Source organism: Staurois parvus, unplaced genomic scaffold, assembly GCF_062004578.1.
Source record: "Staurois parvus isolate SC_StPar_1 unplaced genomic scaffold, SC_StPar_1.0 ptg000031l, whole genome shotgun sequence".
NCBI lineage: Eukaryota > Metazoa > Chordata > Amphibia > Anura > Ranidae > Staurois > Staurois parvus.
The window spans coordinates 1,205,973-1,222,872 of NW_028317827.1; the positions used below are offsets into that span (position 1 = coordinate 1,205,973).

Here is a 16,900-nt window from a genome sequence, read left to right on the forward strand (position 1 = left end):
TGTTATGACCAAATTTCAAGCCATTCTGAAAGGTATAGTTTCAGCACTTACTGATAGTGCCAAAACTTGCCCACCCATTCCTGTCTCATGCACTTTTCTATTGACCAGTGAGGCTACTTCTTAACCAATAGGAATAGTAATGGGCCAGTAGGAATGCCCCCTGCTAAATTAGATGTTAGAGCTTCCCAATCAGAAGGGAACACTGCTGATTGCAAAGCTAAAGGTCTGACTTAGCAGTGGTTGTGTTGGAGCTCCGCAAAGAGATGACTGCTTCCACAGTAAGAGCAAGGGTCCTTCTCTGCAGCATGCTGGCAGGGGACTGGCTTTTCTGCTCAGGCTGTGGCTGTCTTATAAAAGACATGAACTGCAACACTTTGTACACCTTTTTAGTTTTGATGCACCTCCCTCCCTTTTAGATTGTAAGCTGTAATGGGCAGGGTCTTCTGAAACCTTTTGTATTGATTTGCATTTTAACTGTACTGTCTCCCTTAATTTTGTAAAGCTTTGCGTAAACTGTTGGCGTTTTATAAAACCTGTGTCATAACAATAATAATATTAATGCACCTGAAAAGAATTAAGTTGCTTTAAACTCGAAGTTGAATTTGGCTTTAAGTTCTTTTTGCCACATCTGTAATGTTACTGGTTGCTATTGAATTGTTAGGCCATGGTCTTGTTTTACTACACAAAATGTAAAAAAAAAAAAGCCAAAAAATAACAACCAATGTGGCCTCTCAGCTCCCATAGGAAAAAAACAAGAATGTACACTGATTAAAGTGATCAAAGCCAAACTATATTTTGTGTAATTTCCTTTTGACCTCCATGTGTTGCCAAAAATGTTTACTCTGTTTTGTGACCATACATGAATGTTCCTTTTTACTTAACTTTAGTTCCTCTCTGTATTTTCTAACACATGACTGCATGTCATATTTGCATGAGAAATGACTGCATTCTAAGCATGAAATTCTTTCTCCTCCACACATTTGTATTTCTCAGTTTTTTCAGTTTTGGGACAATACCATTTATGTTCACCGTCGATCACAACAGACATTGCTGTCAGGAGTTATCTGAATTTGTGAATGCCTCAATTGGTCATTTAACTAATATACACAATTTTTGTTTTTAGGGTCATATATCTAAACTCTTACATTGTCTCAAAACTAGAAAAAATGTATATAGTAGCATGTGCTGATCTTACTTATTGTAGACAACACTTTTCCATTGAATTTTAAAGGGTCATACCACCCAAAAGTTATAGGTGATGCCTGGTGGGCTAAGACTCTTTGACTCTAAGGTTTCTTTGTATGCCCTGAATTCTCCAAAAATAAGATCTCACTGCAATAATTCCTGACTCTCTTCCTGTCAGGGAATTTGGGTTTCCTTCCCGATTTTGAGTACCACCATCTCCTTTTGCATTCCTTAGATTATAAAATGAATAAAATATCTAGTAGAAAAAAAACAGGAACCCCTCATAATGTCCACAGCAGGTGTGCAGATCCAGGAACTCAAGTGCAGATATTTTACCAATAAAGTCCCAGGGAGATATAAAATATAGGTGGCTTAACCTTCTAGCACACCATAAACTAAAATTTCAGGGTGGGCTGACCCTTTAGTAATTAAGTACAAACTCATAACAGCACATGTAGAAATAGAATATTAAAGCATTCTAGGTGTTTTTGTGAGTTTGTACTCAGTTGTTTCTGTTTCTCGGAAAAGCGTTTTGTTTTCTGCTACCAAAGTAAAAATCTTCAACAGGCATTGTTACTATATTAATGATCTATCTGGAGCCACTTTTCAAAGCAGCTTGCCTATACACCTGTCACAGTTCTGAAAACAATAATTCAAAGCTTCTTGTGCTAACAGGGCATTCATCTTATACACTGCCTTGCTCTGCTTAACCTGGCCCTAGCTGGCCCTCTCTCCTTCCTGCTTCAGTGGCTAACCCATCTGAGGAACTGAATTCTCAGCTCAGACTATCTTCACCACTCACTCATGTTTTTATTAACCATCATGTTATGTTTTCTTCTGTTTAGCCCTAAAGAAGAATAATATCACTAAATTTCCAAATGTTCATTCGAGGGTAAGGAATTCATCTAGCACACCGGTGGTGGAGGATACACAGAGCTGGCAAGCATTATTTTTTACTTGGTTTCCTCCTCTCTCTGTATGCCAGACCAGTTAAAACTTTTTCTGTCAATATGCAAATTGGAGGTGGCCATCTTGTAGACATGCTTATTATTCGTGAAAAAGTTAGCTGTTCATCCAGTTCAAAGAAAATACTTCATCCTACAATTGTTTCATTAAAATTAAGCTGGCCATTTACTAGTAGAATTATGTTCAAAATCTTTCATTTCAAGAAAATTCATTCAGTTTTCTAATAGTTAGTCGGATCAAATCGACATTTCTTTTCAACCACAGTTACAAGAAAGTTTAAAGGAGCAAAATGGATTTTTTTTCTCAAGCAAACCAATTTCTAACAATGTATGTGGTTTTCATTACGGAAATTACATTGATTTCAAAATCGAATGTTAGAAGGAAATGGAATGAAATTTAAGTACTTGCAAACATTTGTCAAGTCACTGAATGTACTGAGAATTTTTATACAAATGTTCTAACAAACGATCATTCAAAAATCTACTTGCACATAGCCAGTTTTACTATTTCACATAAAGCATTTCCGTGATGTAAGTAACTTCTAAAAAAATGGTTCTCCTCTTACGAAATGGCCATTTCCCTTTTTTGTAGATAATGAGTGCACTTTAAGAGTCCATTGACTTATCTTTTAAGCTTTTAAAGGTCACACTATAAAAAACTTATATTTTGGTTTAGCAAAACAGCAGAAACAACCCTCTCCAAACTGATTTTACAAATAAACTGCATCCCATTCTGCGTGGCCAAAGCTGCCACTTTCAGTATTAGCCATGACTAATGACTGTTCATGGATAATTGTCCATAAGTGTGCTTTTAAGTACCCTCCACTCTTGTCCATTATTAAAGTGTATGTGAACCCTCACCTTGAAAAACAATCCATTTAGTTTAAAATAGAAATAAAAAGCAAAAAAAAAAAAAAATATATATATATATTTTTTTTTATAAGTGATGATATAATCTGTTTTCAGCTGCATAAGGGGCTTAGAGAGCTGGGGAAGGAGAAACAGTAAGACATTGGTCTTCCCAGTGAAGGGCTGTGCATGTCAGGACAAGTCTGATCATTGGAGGAAAGCAGGCTGAGTTCTCAGCACTGCTAGGGAACTGGACACACTTTGCTCCCATGCCTAGTGTGATCAGTTTTTAATAGAAAAGCAGAGGGACTGTCAGGAACACCAAGGATTCCACACAAAGGAAGCAATACAAAAAGAACAGGATACTTTTTCATACAAGTACATGGTACAGCAGGCACATACTGTATCAGAAAGGTGAAGTGTTGGGGCCCCATACTCTTTAATATCACCATTGACAGGGTAAGTTAGAACAGCATTTCCTGATAGATTTTAAAGTGCACTCACTTCATATATTCCTTACTGTGCTTTACTAGGTCAGTGGTAGGTAAAACATGGACAAGGGAACTGTCACAGTTACCATAGCAACCATTTAGATCTATCTTTTATTGCTGATTACAAGAACAGTTTACTAGTTGTGGGTAGCACAGACAGTTCTTCCTTTTACCCAAGAGTACATTTGGATGCCACCTTTGCATTAAACCATAGTAACCCATAATGTATGTTCGCTAAATAAAAACTAATACTTGCAATGGTCTTAGTGTCAGTTATACCCTGAACTGCTAAGCTTCCCATAGACTGCCAATTATCCCCTCAAAAACTAGGCACAGAAAAATATCTGCCTCTGGGAAATCTGTGATGGCCAGAGGAGCTCCACTAGGGGGCTGGCCATTAGCAAACGGTGCTCAAAGCATCTGAATCTGGTTTCTTTATAACCATGCTACAGTTTTAGAATGGTCATCATTCCTATCTTTTAGTTGTTGCAATATGAGAGCTTGTTTAGGTCATCTATTTTAATTACACCTCCAAAATCCACAAACCAAATTATAAGCATCATCAAGGAAGTCTGTACGTATATTGTCATGACAAAGCCCCACGGCAGACACTTTTTATCAGTGTTGGATAGCATGAGAAGGGTTAGGGCCTCTTTATTTGTGTCTGTGTTCCTTTTAGGAAGAACTCCCCTCACTTCCTGTCCTGGTGATATAGTGAGACATAGAGGCAATGCAGAGACAAGGTCCTTCAACACTCAAGGCGAAAAAAGCCCCCCCCCCCCCCATATGCTATGAACTACTTTAGCACCATAAGTTGCAGGTCCCGATGCAACTGGTAACTGATTATGCACTTTTGGCATTGTTATAGTCTGTCTGAATCTAAGTAATTGTCACTTTGTAGACCTTTTGGTCTGCTGGAAAATGTGAAGGTATGAAACAAAGGAATATATATTGCATTAGTGTAGACCACCCTACCAGTCTACAAGGCAATATATCATTACACAAGTTCCTGTTAATGCAAGGTGCAGTGCTACCCAGAAACATTACAGGCCGTCCCAGCACCATGTGGGGTCTGACTACTACTCCCTTGAGCATAGAAAAGCCATAGGACATGGATTCAGATAATGCCAGTCCCCTAATCCCAGCTTGAACTGTTGAGAAGCTATTTTCATGCAGAAAGCTGCACAGCCATGACCATCACCGAAGACACAAGCTAAAAAACTGGAACCTGGCCTAACAGGGAGGGGTTATATAGCACAGGGGACTACCTGTCTTTTTTTGGCCAGTGTACAATCACCTGAAGGTGTCAGCATAACCCTGTTGTTATGAATATAAAGATGCTCTGTGTCCTGGGATGTACAAAAATCCCCCCAATATTTTTCACAATCATAGTGCATTACAAATGCATTTAAATTATGCTTTGTATCTCTGTTTAAGTGATTAACCCCAACGTCTCATCTTAATGATTGTGGGGCTGGAAATGTGGCAAAATATTACTAATTGGGATGCAAACACTTCAGAAATACCTGCAGTTGGGTTGTAATTAGACATGCTCATGTAGGTTTATTTACTGGTACTGCATGTAGAAGATAATTATTATATATGTGTGCAGTAGATCACAAAATAGTTAAAATCCCACAATATCTAATTAGATAAGATCTAGCTTAAATTTCTTCCTTAAAAGATCTTCACTTAGTTTGCCATTAGAACATTTTATGTAATCATTTCACACATTGCCTGCTTTCTTTCTCAATGAGGAAGCTATTTTGACTGATTGTTTTTTTCAAGATAACTGCTATTTGCTTTCTCTTTAAGTGTGGCCGGTATGTCAGGGATGTCTGTAGAGCAGCCGTTCTCAACCTTTTTAGTCCAGAGGAAACCCATTAAATATGTTTTTTTCTTTTGGAACCCTAACTAAAATGAATTGGTATCAGAAGGAAGAATGTCCTCTACATTGGTGATCAGTGGGAAAATGCTGCCCTTACAGTGTTGATAATGATGTCACCATTACAGGTAGCTAAAAAGAGCATTGGTGTCATGCTTCTGGCTCTGCCAAGTGGCACTAGACTCGGAATTATGTAGGTACCATCAGGAGAGAGGTCAATCAGCCACAGCTCAAGGAACCCCTGGCAGCCTCTGAAGGAACCCTGTTTGTGAGTGTGCCATCTCCTTCTATGATGCCTCCTGTCCAATACATCCCCCCTCAACTTTTCAAAGGAACAAACACTAAAGTATAGCTGGGTTATAGCAGAGTTTAAACTCCAAATAGAATGTTCATACAATAGATTTTCCAACAAATTCTTGAACGTTCGTACACAAAGTCTCAGTACATTTGGTGACTTGACAAATGTTTGAAAGCAGTTAAACATTCTTTAACATTCGTTTTTGGAATCCATATACTTTCCAGAGCAAAAACATTCATTCTTAGAATTTGTTCAAGAAAATGTTTTCCTCCTGCTTCTTCAAATTTTCTTTACTATGGTTGAAAAGGAATGTTGAATTTATTCCACTAGCAATCAGAAAATTGAATGATCCTTCTAAAAAAACTAAAATAAATATATATATATATATAATTTATCATTCTACTAGTGTATGACCAGCTTTAGGGAGGAGCCCATGCTGTTTATACAACCTGTGTATAGATTACTATGTCTTCTTCAGGCAAGAAGGAATTTATCTGAAGACCAGCACATGTGCTTGTGTCACCAGAATGGCCTACAGTTTACTAGCAATCTTAAAGTGTTACTAAACACACAACAGTAAAATCAATCTGTATATGCAGTAAAACATGCTTGTTATACTCACTGTGGAACCTAAGGGGTTAATCATCTACATTCTGTAAAAAGGATGTTTGATCTTGCCTTCTCTGATCCTCCCCTTCTTCTACTCTCCCCAATCCCTCTGCTGATAGACCAGAGCCTTGGGGGCAAGCTGCATATGCTCAGTTTGGTGTGTATTGCTAGAGATTTGTTTTTATTTTTGGGAGAGTGCATGTGATCAGCACAGGGCCAATCAGCGCTATCCAGACAGAGGGTCAGGAGTCCTGCAGTCTCATAGGACAATCAGAGGAGAATAAAAACTCCTCTTACAGGCTTTAACCAGTGCTCTGCTGGACACTGATAGACGTCACAGGACTGCACTAACTGCTGATAAGAAAAGGTATTTGGCAGTTTATATTTACTAAAATAATAGCATGTTCTGTGTACTGTTGGAGGCCAGATATAGTGAATGCAGGGTCCTGGGTTTAGTAACACTTTAAGTTGGCCAAACACTGGTAGATTTTCATTCAGATGTTTTTGTTTTAAGAACATTTGTTTGAATTTGTACTTGTCAGTAGGATCAAAGTTCATTTTCAACAGCAGTAATGAGAAACTTCGAAGGAGCAGGATGGAAAATTTTCTTTAATGAAAAAATTTCTAACAGTGTGTGTGAGTTGCGTTTGGTAAAGTCCATTTTCTCCAACATCATAGTTAAACGCAAACTAGATTTGGAACTACTTTCAAATGACATTAGTCATGCCACCAAATGTACTGGAAATTTTCATATCAATGTACATACAAATATTCATACAAATGTTTTTTGAAAATCCGCTACAGTGTACCCAGCTTTAGTTTGTACACTTTGGTTGACCTGACTGGATAGTGAAAACTAGGTAAAAAGTTGATAACGGAGAATCAGGGATGGAAATGGAACACTGTGCTTTGGAAGTGAAAGGACAAAAGATAAGCCCTTGCTGACCTTTTCACCCAAAAATGCTAGTTGCCTGGCACCTATGCTGATCCAATGGTTTGAGTCATTTTACAGAACAAGAAAAAAAAAAAAAAGACATTCTGACTTAGCTTTTGGGTTGCTTGTTCCAGGTCAGTGGCTTAGAAATTATTGAAATCAATATATTCGCATGAAGGCAAGGAATTGTGCATTTTCAGAAAGGGATCAGCCGCTATAGCCCCATTATTTATGTCTTTTAATTCTTCATGGTTGCTTTTAAAGATTTCAACTCCCCTCTGTAACTGTTCTGAACTCACCTACCAACTCTACAATTCAACAGCAAATTTTAGGTAGAAAACAAATAAAATAGCAATTTGTTACTTAGTTGCACCTTTAAAATGCCACTGTTTACAGAAAAAGTAATTTGAACAATTCTATCTATAAATCCGATAAGCTTCTACTCCCTCTAAAAGCTGCTTTGATTGGCTGCCAGATTTTCTCTTTTTTTCCTGTTTAGATCTAGGCTGTTAGACTTGCCCTAACTCTTTTGTCCTGTTCTAGATCTTAGAAGCCAGCCCTATAGGAGAGCCGACGCGGTGAGGAGAAGCGTAAGGAAGCGATTTGACGACCAGAACCTGCGCTCTGTCAATGGTGCTGAAATACCCGTATGAGAAGGAGAATTCGCCACGCGTGTATGTGTGTGTGTGTGACGTATCCCTTGCACAATACACAAGACACTGCCCTCGCCGTGACTGCAGCTTTGTGAACAATGCCATTTTTTTTAAACCTTTGAACTGCCAAGGGCTTAAACTGGACAGAAAAAATGTGCATAGTGACTGAAACGCGCTGGGCTGTCCATTCCGAACAGATGTGTATCCGACTGTAGCTAACAAGTGCCTAAATCCAAAATACCTGGTCAGACAGATCCAAGCAATAGATGGGGTTTGGTCAGGTAGCATTCACACCAATACGTTACTCAGTATTTTTAACCAAAATGTAAAATACATGATTTTACTTTTGCTACATACATGTCGAACAGAGTGACCGCCAGCAGCCGCTGTAGGTTTCTCGATGATTTGTAAATAAGTGAAATTGAAGTATGGACCGATGGAATGGGTCCTAAAGAAGCATTAGCCTTCTGTCAGTTTTGTGCTTACATTGCACTTAATGGTCATTAAAGAAGAACTCCAACCTAACTGAATATTGTTTTAAAGGTACACTCCAGGAAAACATGAACTCATTCTGGTGACTTGGTCTATCTACTCAGTTGATGCTCTTCTTGCTATAGCCTGTGGCTGACAGCATCCTTATTTCCAAATTTGAACACATGAAATTGCAGGCTAGGTGTTCCTGGTTCCAGACACCATTCTTGGGAGTTCTCAGAGAGAGGTTGCACAGCACAGAGTCATATGGCAGGACCTTAGGCCACAACTACAATGCCAAGCCTGCCTTATCTAGTTGCAGTTATGTAAAATGCAGAATGTGAATGTAAACTGAGCTGGAGAGATAAACAAAGTGAACCGTTTTCAATTTTATACTGATGCTTGAATGGCATTATCAGTTCACGGACTGATTTTCCATGTTTCCTGGAGTTCCTTTTTACAAAACAGAACTTTCAATATCACTAAATATAACCAATTAACACTTTTATTCACTGTTCCTGATATAGGAGACCTAATTACCTGATGCCTTCAGAAACTCCACGTGTAGATTTCCTCTGCTATATCATTCTGTTTGACAGCACAGCTCATTCAGAGTAGACAAGGGAAACCTCCCAGTGCATGAAGGGAGATAATATTTGTTTCGTGTTTTAGACCTACCTAGTTATGACAAACACAGGTGGAGGATGGTCTACACAAAGAGCAAAGGTAAAGATTTGTCTGTACATGCACAGAGGCCTGGAAACAGGCTTTCTTCAGAATTTTTATGAGGTTATGTACTGATTTAAGATGCAAAGTGTGCACAATGGAGTTCTTCTTTAATTTTCAAGGGCTTTTGGTGTGTGTGAAGGACATGATTAAAAAAAAACTGCACCTATCAGAAAAACCTGGAACAGATCATTAACATACACTTCAGTTTTCATACATATTTGTCCTGAATCATTATTCAGTACAAAAAACTGTGCATATAAAGGTTTTTCAAATTTAAAAGGAAGTTGTTTTTGTAATTAGCTAGCACTAATGAATGGCACACTAACTGAATTTTTACCGTAGGATTTAAATGCTAAAGAAAATGGTTTATATAACATTTGTAGGAAAAGCTTTCTCAAAATTCCTAAACAGTGAACAGCAGGGATTGTTCTTTTTTGCTCTGTTACCTTATTAAAACATAAACCCCACTTTCCCAACAAAGGCAGGGCAATGATTTCTTCCACTTTGTAAATAACACTTATTCACTGCCTTGCTCCATTTTGGCCATAAGCCTCATAAATTTCTTTTAAAGGCTAGCCCTTTGCCTAACTGAGATTTCAGTTTTGGGGGAGCCGCAATGGGTGCAATCACTTGCCCACTTTTTAAACTCTCTGAGAACATTTTACTTGCCATAAAGGAGGTTTTAGATTATACCTGATCATTGTGGACTTGTGTTTGAAAGCTTTTTAAAGGACAGTCTATGTTGTCCATTCGAAAATGTTTAGCTTCTCTTTTATTCTATTGTTTGCCCTAGAGACATGAATGTGAGTAGTTGGTTGCTTTGGACAACATAGACCACTATCCAGTCTAATAGGCCTAGCTTGGGTCTAGCCCTGTGCTATGCCTCACTCTGCCTCAGGCTTGAAGAAAGTCTACCAATAACTTTTTATTTGACATGAATGCCATTTAATGCCAGATTTATCTGAATTTGGTGATGGGGTTGAACTGTTTACCACTGTATCCTTATTGACAAACATCCTTATTGCCTATCAAGTTTTTTATAGGTGGACACTTCCCTCTTACACCGTTGATCACCATATATATGCCTGAATTCTGCACACCATTGTCAGGCTGTCATTCTACATTTAGCACATGCTCAGGCATTGGCAGCAATGTAGGTTATGTTTTATACAACCTGTAATGACTTGTTGGGCAGATGCTCCTGAAGACATAACAGAGTGACTGTGCTAGGTTTAAAAGGACAGAGGAACTGCTTCATGTTCCAAAGGCTTAATTCAAGAAGCCAGCAACAAAGTCACGATTGTCAGTCATTGGGCAACAAGGACATCAAATATCATAGCACAATGGCCACATGTTTATTACCTGTGTTTAAAACAACTCTCATAGTAGCACATTTGATAATATAAGTCTGGTTGGAGTTCAGAATAAAAATTCTAAATCCAGTCCAGTGGATCATCTCTCTAGTAAACTGGAATTAATTTTCTGACCCCAGCTCACAGGCCTGGTCTAGGGTGTACTATTGGTAAACAATGTATCACATGTTAAGGAGAAATTATAGCATTTAGAATTAGTGCCGGTTAGGGGCCTGATGAAGCAGGGGATCATCTAATGCTGTCAAACTTAATTTCTTAATAACAGGTTCATTATGTTGGTGCAGAAGCAAATTTATAAAAACTGGAGCAAAATGGATCTGTTACTTATGGTTTCCAATAAGGTGTCATTCTCTGAGCAAGCAGTAGGCTGATCTTCTACAGTCTGGTGCAGCCAATAAGATTTCATTTTTAGACCAAGTCATTGCTGTCGGTAACCAGTCTGCTTTTCTTCATTTTTTTTTCTTTTGCTTATCAATGCTCATGCACTTGTCTGTGGAGATGCACCTTGGTGCCTGTTGCTTTCACAAGTGCCAGTGCATTCAATAGACATGTATGGAGAATGCACACTGTCTTGCACATGCAGCTCGGGTCATACCTACATAACAGGAAACATCACAGAGAGGTGCCTCATTCCTGCTTAAGTATGTTCAACTGCAAATCTGTGCTGCCTGTGCATGGGAACCTGCATTCAACATGAAAGGGGGCAGACCCAGACAAAAAGGAACCTTCCTCTTCGCAGACTACTCTGTGTGCCAAGTCACCTAAAGCTTGGGCATTTTACTACCAAAACAGGCTGAGTGTTAGGTTTTGCTTCTGATGGCAATGATGAGGATGAGCTTTAAAAGAGGACCTTGTAGTCTGATTACATTAAAATAAAACTGTACTATGTTGTGAGCACCCAAAGTAGCAATGACACTGCACAGCAAAGCACTAGAAAGTTCCTTAATGTACCATCACAGTTTTGGCCACCTCTTGCTCTATTGGAACCCCTACTGCATTTTGGAGCTGGTATTTGAATAGGTCTAGGCACCCCCATCCCTAATAGTAAGCGTGATAGTTGCTCAGGCACTAACGGCTGAAGGGTGGTGGAGTGGTGTGCATGTCTGTCCTATTCCCAAAGGTTTGGGTTTTGCTCTTCAGAAAGTTAGTCGGCACTGTGAAGCTATGTGTTTTTTTTTACAGCATGAGTGTTATTTTAGCTATTAAGAAAAAAAATAAGGGTTTCTTTAAAGAAATCTGTAAGCAGTACACAATTGTAACTTTATATACTTTTGTATATTTGCTAATGCCAGTGTCTGGTACACATGTTGCTTGCATTCCATGTGCAAATCATATTCTGGATCTGCCCTTCTTGATTATTAATGTACAAGTCTTTCTTGTTTCATGTTGCTTTCATTGCATTTAAAGCCTTGAGAAACACACAGAGATCTATGTGCACCCTGAACTGTGTACGAGGTAGACTGCTGACGTTACATATCACATGGACTACTGCACAGAGAGCGTTATTTTATCCATTCAGTATTTTCCCTAAAAGTGAGATAAAATTGGGAAGAAGAAATGAGAGGGGCAAGACTATTCACACCAGAACTAAACAGATAATGTTCTAAATTTCATTTACAGAACAAACTTGAGGTCTCTTTAAGGTTATTTGTTTTCCTTGCCATGGCCAGAAGAACCAAACCTGCAGCTTGTTTTCAATGTCTGCCCTGCAGACAAATGAGATAAAGCATTTAAATGAGCAAATTTGTCAATTGCCGACATAATATTTACTCTAGTACCATGAACAGGACACTAAATTCAATTTCAGCCAGTCATAAACTCCTCTCCTTCCACTCTTCTTACTCAAACACTTCCTTTTCTGCTGACCTTATCTGATAGCATCCTGAAATGTTTATTGTAAAAAGAATAAAATTGTATAGTATTTAACAGCCTTTAGGGGAGAGTTAGAGAACATTTCACTCTGACTTTGTTTTCGGTACTAAAGTACCAGAACAAAACACAATAAATGCATGCACTTCAGCAAAACTATACCACTTCTCCCCATTCCTCCTGTTTAAAGCACAACTCCACTCTCTGGCAGGTTTGCGATCGTAAGGCAGGGCAGGGAAATCATCCACTTTTAATAATACTATTAACTAGCTTGTTTTTGTATGTTGGTACAGGATTCTTGAGATCTCAAATGTGCCTAATATTCACATTTTGCTTGTTGATGCGGGGAAATTATAGACACACAAAATGCTGTGTCTGTATGAAAATTGTGTACAATTTCTAACAATGCGTATTGTACTTGGAAAGCCTGTACAGGCAGACAGGAAAAAGACAGGTAAGAAATACAATTTTAAGAGTTGGTGATTTCACTGTCCAGGCTTACAGTGTTAAATTCTGTAGAAGGCGGCGTTACACTTTACAAAGCAACTGGATCAAAAATAGTGTCTGCTGTTGGCATAGTAGGGCAAGGTACCTACCTGGTTTTTACTGCTGTCCATTACTCCACTGGGCAAGTCCTTCCCTAGCACAACTGTAGTAAGTACAATTTTTGTTGTTCTCCATGTCATCCTAAGAAGGAGCTAAGAATATGCGCCCCATAGGAGTATACAGAAACTCAGAGGACTTACGGACAACCATTTGTGGTTGAGGTGCTTTTATTCACCATTCAAATCAATGTAAATGCAAAAGCAACCCAGAAACAGCTTGAAGTGACTCTCTAAAACACATAATAGTGGAGCAAGTCAAAGCAAATCCCTGGAAGCATGCGGCATTTGACTTGCTTTTGAGTCTGATGCTCCATGTACAAGAGCCATTAGACTTTTCAAGACTGTAGCCAAGCTGAAAAGCCAACCACTGCTTCTTCCAGTTGTAAAGGGGCGAGGGGAGGCCTGGATTATAGACCGTGAAAACAACTTAAATCTTGCCCACTGCACCTTAAAAGCAGAAAACTATTTTGGGTGGAGTTGCTTCTTAATCTTGTGTTATAATAATCTCTCAACATTTCCAGTTTTGGTGTCCTCTATTAATACAGTATGTAGTTTTATGATACGCTGTTTTTAAATGTACAGATATTTTGCTACAAAGTTGGTGCAGTTTTTTAAGTTTTTTTTTTTGTTTGTTTTATAATTCCTTAATTCCCACTTTAGCCGCTGGGTAATATTGTAAATATTGTTTAAAATAAAACAGAAATGAAAATCGCATCAGCCTGTGCTATACAATCTGAATGTTATTTTAACTTATAGTTTTTTTATATTTAACAAAAAATACATTTGGGGATAAAAAGTTACAACATTGACATTTGCTTAACTTTACAGTTTGTTTCTTGTGTACAACTGGCAGTACTTGTTACATTTGCACAAGCGTGTGTACTTAATGTACCGAGGAGAACATGCCAATGTCAAAGGCTAATTTCATATAATGATAATGAACTCACATTTGTAGAAGTGATCCATTTGAAGAGCTATTAATGGTAACAGGATTTAAAGTGCTTTCTTGCTGGGAAATGACAGGCAGACATGATGGAGGGAATTACAAAGAGTTGAGTACAAAATATACGTGTGCATAATTTACAAAATCTAATCAGTTGCTAATTATATCTATGCCCACACTACATGGCATGGTGTCCATAGGCAAAAGAGTTTTAAAGTGGAACTTTAGTCTTATGCTTTTTCTTTTATACATGAGAAAGAGATCAGCTTAATGTAATTAATCTTATGATGTGTGTCTTGTTTGCATGTTTAAGTTATAATGATATATGTACATGGGGGCAACCATATTTGCTTATTACACTTGCTCTGCTTCCTGGCTGTGCCCTTGTCTTCATCTAATCTCTATACATTCTGGGGGATACAGGCTCAATGCACTTGCTTGACAGAGACCATGGGGTTCATTTAGTAAAACTTTAGCATGCAAAATCTGGTGCAGCTCTGCATAGAAACCAATTAGCTTCCAGTTTTTTTGTCAAAGCTTCATTGAACAAGCTGAAGTTAGAAGTTGATTGGCTACCATGCCAAAGCTACACAAGATTTTGCACCCTCCAGTTTTAGTAAATCACCCCTATGAGTCAAATGCTGCATTCATTTGTTGTCGGATATATGGTAAATACAAATTTCCCACTTGTACTTAACACTTGAATGGTCCTGGTGATTACGACTTGGATAACTTGGGCTTTATGAAGCTGCCCAAATCACTTTGTGACTTCACAATGCATGTTAATAGAGTTCCTCTACCATAAAGACTGTGGTTGGCTCTTTCCATTTGTGGCTATAGATGCTCTTCCAACATAACATTTGGAAAATACCATCTCCTTACTAAAAGAATTAGGCTACTTCTGGCCATCAATTAGCTTCTGCCTGGTCATGAAAGTTAGAATCTGATTGGTGGTGATGGAGAGATAGCCTCAATTCCTATCGCTGTTCACTAGATGCAAATTTCCCTATATTGCTAAAAGAATGTGGACAGGCTTCAGGTGCACAAGCAAGCTCCATAAAGACATGGTTTGATGAGTTTTGTGTGGAGGAACTCGAGTGGCCAGTATGGAGTCCTGACCTCAGCCTTACTGGACACCTTTGGGATGAATTGGAATGCCATTTGCAAGCCAGATTGCCTCATTCTACATCAGTACCAGACCTCAAAAATGCCATTTTTGCTGAATAGGCAGAAACTCCCACAGATATGCTTTCCACAGTTTGTGGAAGTTTTTCTCAGAAGAATGAAGGTTGTTATAGCTGCAAAGGAAAGCTACCCTCATAATAATGCTTATGGTTTTGGAATGCTTTGGAATGGAAATTGGATGTCCAACAAGCTCGTACAGGTGTAAAGGTCAGGTGTCCACAAAGTTTTGGCCACATAGTATACAAGTTAGAATGAATGCCTTATCAACTTGGAGATCTGATTCAGGTAGCAGTGTTTTTCTCTGATATAGGTCTCTAAATTGCAGGCTGTTCATATAGATTTCCTGACATGTAATTCTGTATTTGTGATATTTGATAGCATGTAAATGTAGCATTGGTAAGAAATTTTTTTTCTACATAAGACCCAATATGATCTTTGACTAGAATATAAATAACATGTAGAAGCCCAAAAACAGCATTTTATTCATGCCAAGAAATAGGTTATTTTTTATTCAAGATAATAATGTGGTGTGATAGCAACGACATGTTCTTTTCTAGACCAAACTTTAATGTTCGTTCCATCTTTAGAAATGTTCTTTTCTAGGTCAAAGATTCCTTTGTCTTAGGAGAATTTGCCAAACGAATATTGGCTCTGCAGTTGTTTCTGTAAATTATGCACATGAGAATACAATTAGCAAATATGATTGTAAATTTCCAATTGCACAAAAAAATAAAAAGCAGGAATAGCAAGAAACACAAACACCTATATGACTCTTTAAATCTCTGCATGTCTGAAAACACATCCAGCCTCTCTGATCACCAAAGTGACATTGACGACCCATGGTGAATTAATGGGCTGATGGTCTATTTAAGCAGACAAAATGGCTACCTGAACTGACTGTGAATTAATGACAGGTACACTTTAACTCCATGTGAGTCTAATACAATGCTCCTTTTTAACAAATTTAAGCTTGGAAAACTAAGGTAATTAACTTGCCTGGAATGTTGGAAATGTTGGCATGTTTTCTTTAGTTTTACTCCAGCTTTTTAGCAATATTAGAACCAGTCCATGTTACGTTTCTGCTCTGTCCATTGCATATGAATAAATAAACTATTTACACTAATATGTCTCTATGGTTTTGTGTTGTTCATGGTATTCATTCAGTCATTAAAGAGTACTATGCAGGAAGAATGGCCATCTGTACTTAATACATGATAACTGTTGATTTGAGTTGATCATCTATTTCTTAGCACATGCATCATTTGAGATATATTATCCAAAAGCAATAAAGATATGAATTGATTTGTTATAGCTGGCTCCAGGCAAACAGTTTAATATTATATGAATGACATACATATGTGAGAATATTACCTGCCAAAACATTTGTATTTCTGTTCATTCAACCCTTAGATTTTCACAGCTCTGCTACACAGTGCAGCCCTATCTGGTCCAGAACTGAGGCACAGATCAGGGTTTGACCATATCTTTGAAGGTTCACTTTGGGAGCAAGCTGCGTGCACTAAGCACTTGGGAGATCCTTGTTACTATTTTTGCACATTTTACAACCCCTGCCTTCTGTTGGTTTACAGCAGAAGGGATTAACACTGAGAGAATGCTGATGAGTGGAGTGTTGTATATGCTCCAGACTTTTGTTTTTCTTGTTCAAAATTTTTTATTTTGTTTGTAGGGAGGGGAAACAGATAAAACAAATAAAGTGTACAATACTTATACAGTGAATTTTCTTGGGAATGCAGTATTAACCGTAAACCTCAGAACGGTAACAGGTAAGAACTGGTGAACAATATTAGGCGGGGAATGTGAAGGTGGGAGAAGACGGGGGAAAGGTATGCGACTCC

General features: G+C 38.2%; 1 protein-coding gene across 9 annotated transcripts in view; it reads left to right on the forward strand.

Annotated features, from left to right (window-relative positions):
• FMNL2 (formin like 2) overlaps positions 1–16,167 on the forward strand; it is a 334,121-nt gene extending 317,954 nt beyond the window's left edge. For 5 of the 9 annotated variants that reach the window (XM_089659530.1, XM_089659503.1, XM_089659557.1 and 2 more), the window contains one exon: positions 7,760–16,167. Coding sequence is in view for 6 of the 9 variants with exons in the window: in XM_089659503.1 (XP_089515629.1) it covers positions 7,760–7,869 (110 nt within the window). In the remaining 3 variants the exon portion in view is untranslated. Of the gene's footprint in view, positions 1–2,030; positions 2,125–7,759 lie in introns of all 9 variants that reach the window. The other 4 variants (XM_089659522.1, XM_089659555.1, XM_089659550.1 and 1 more) reach the window with 3 other exon arrangements.
• The last annotated feature ends 733 nt before the right edge of the window (positions 16,168–16,900 follow it).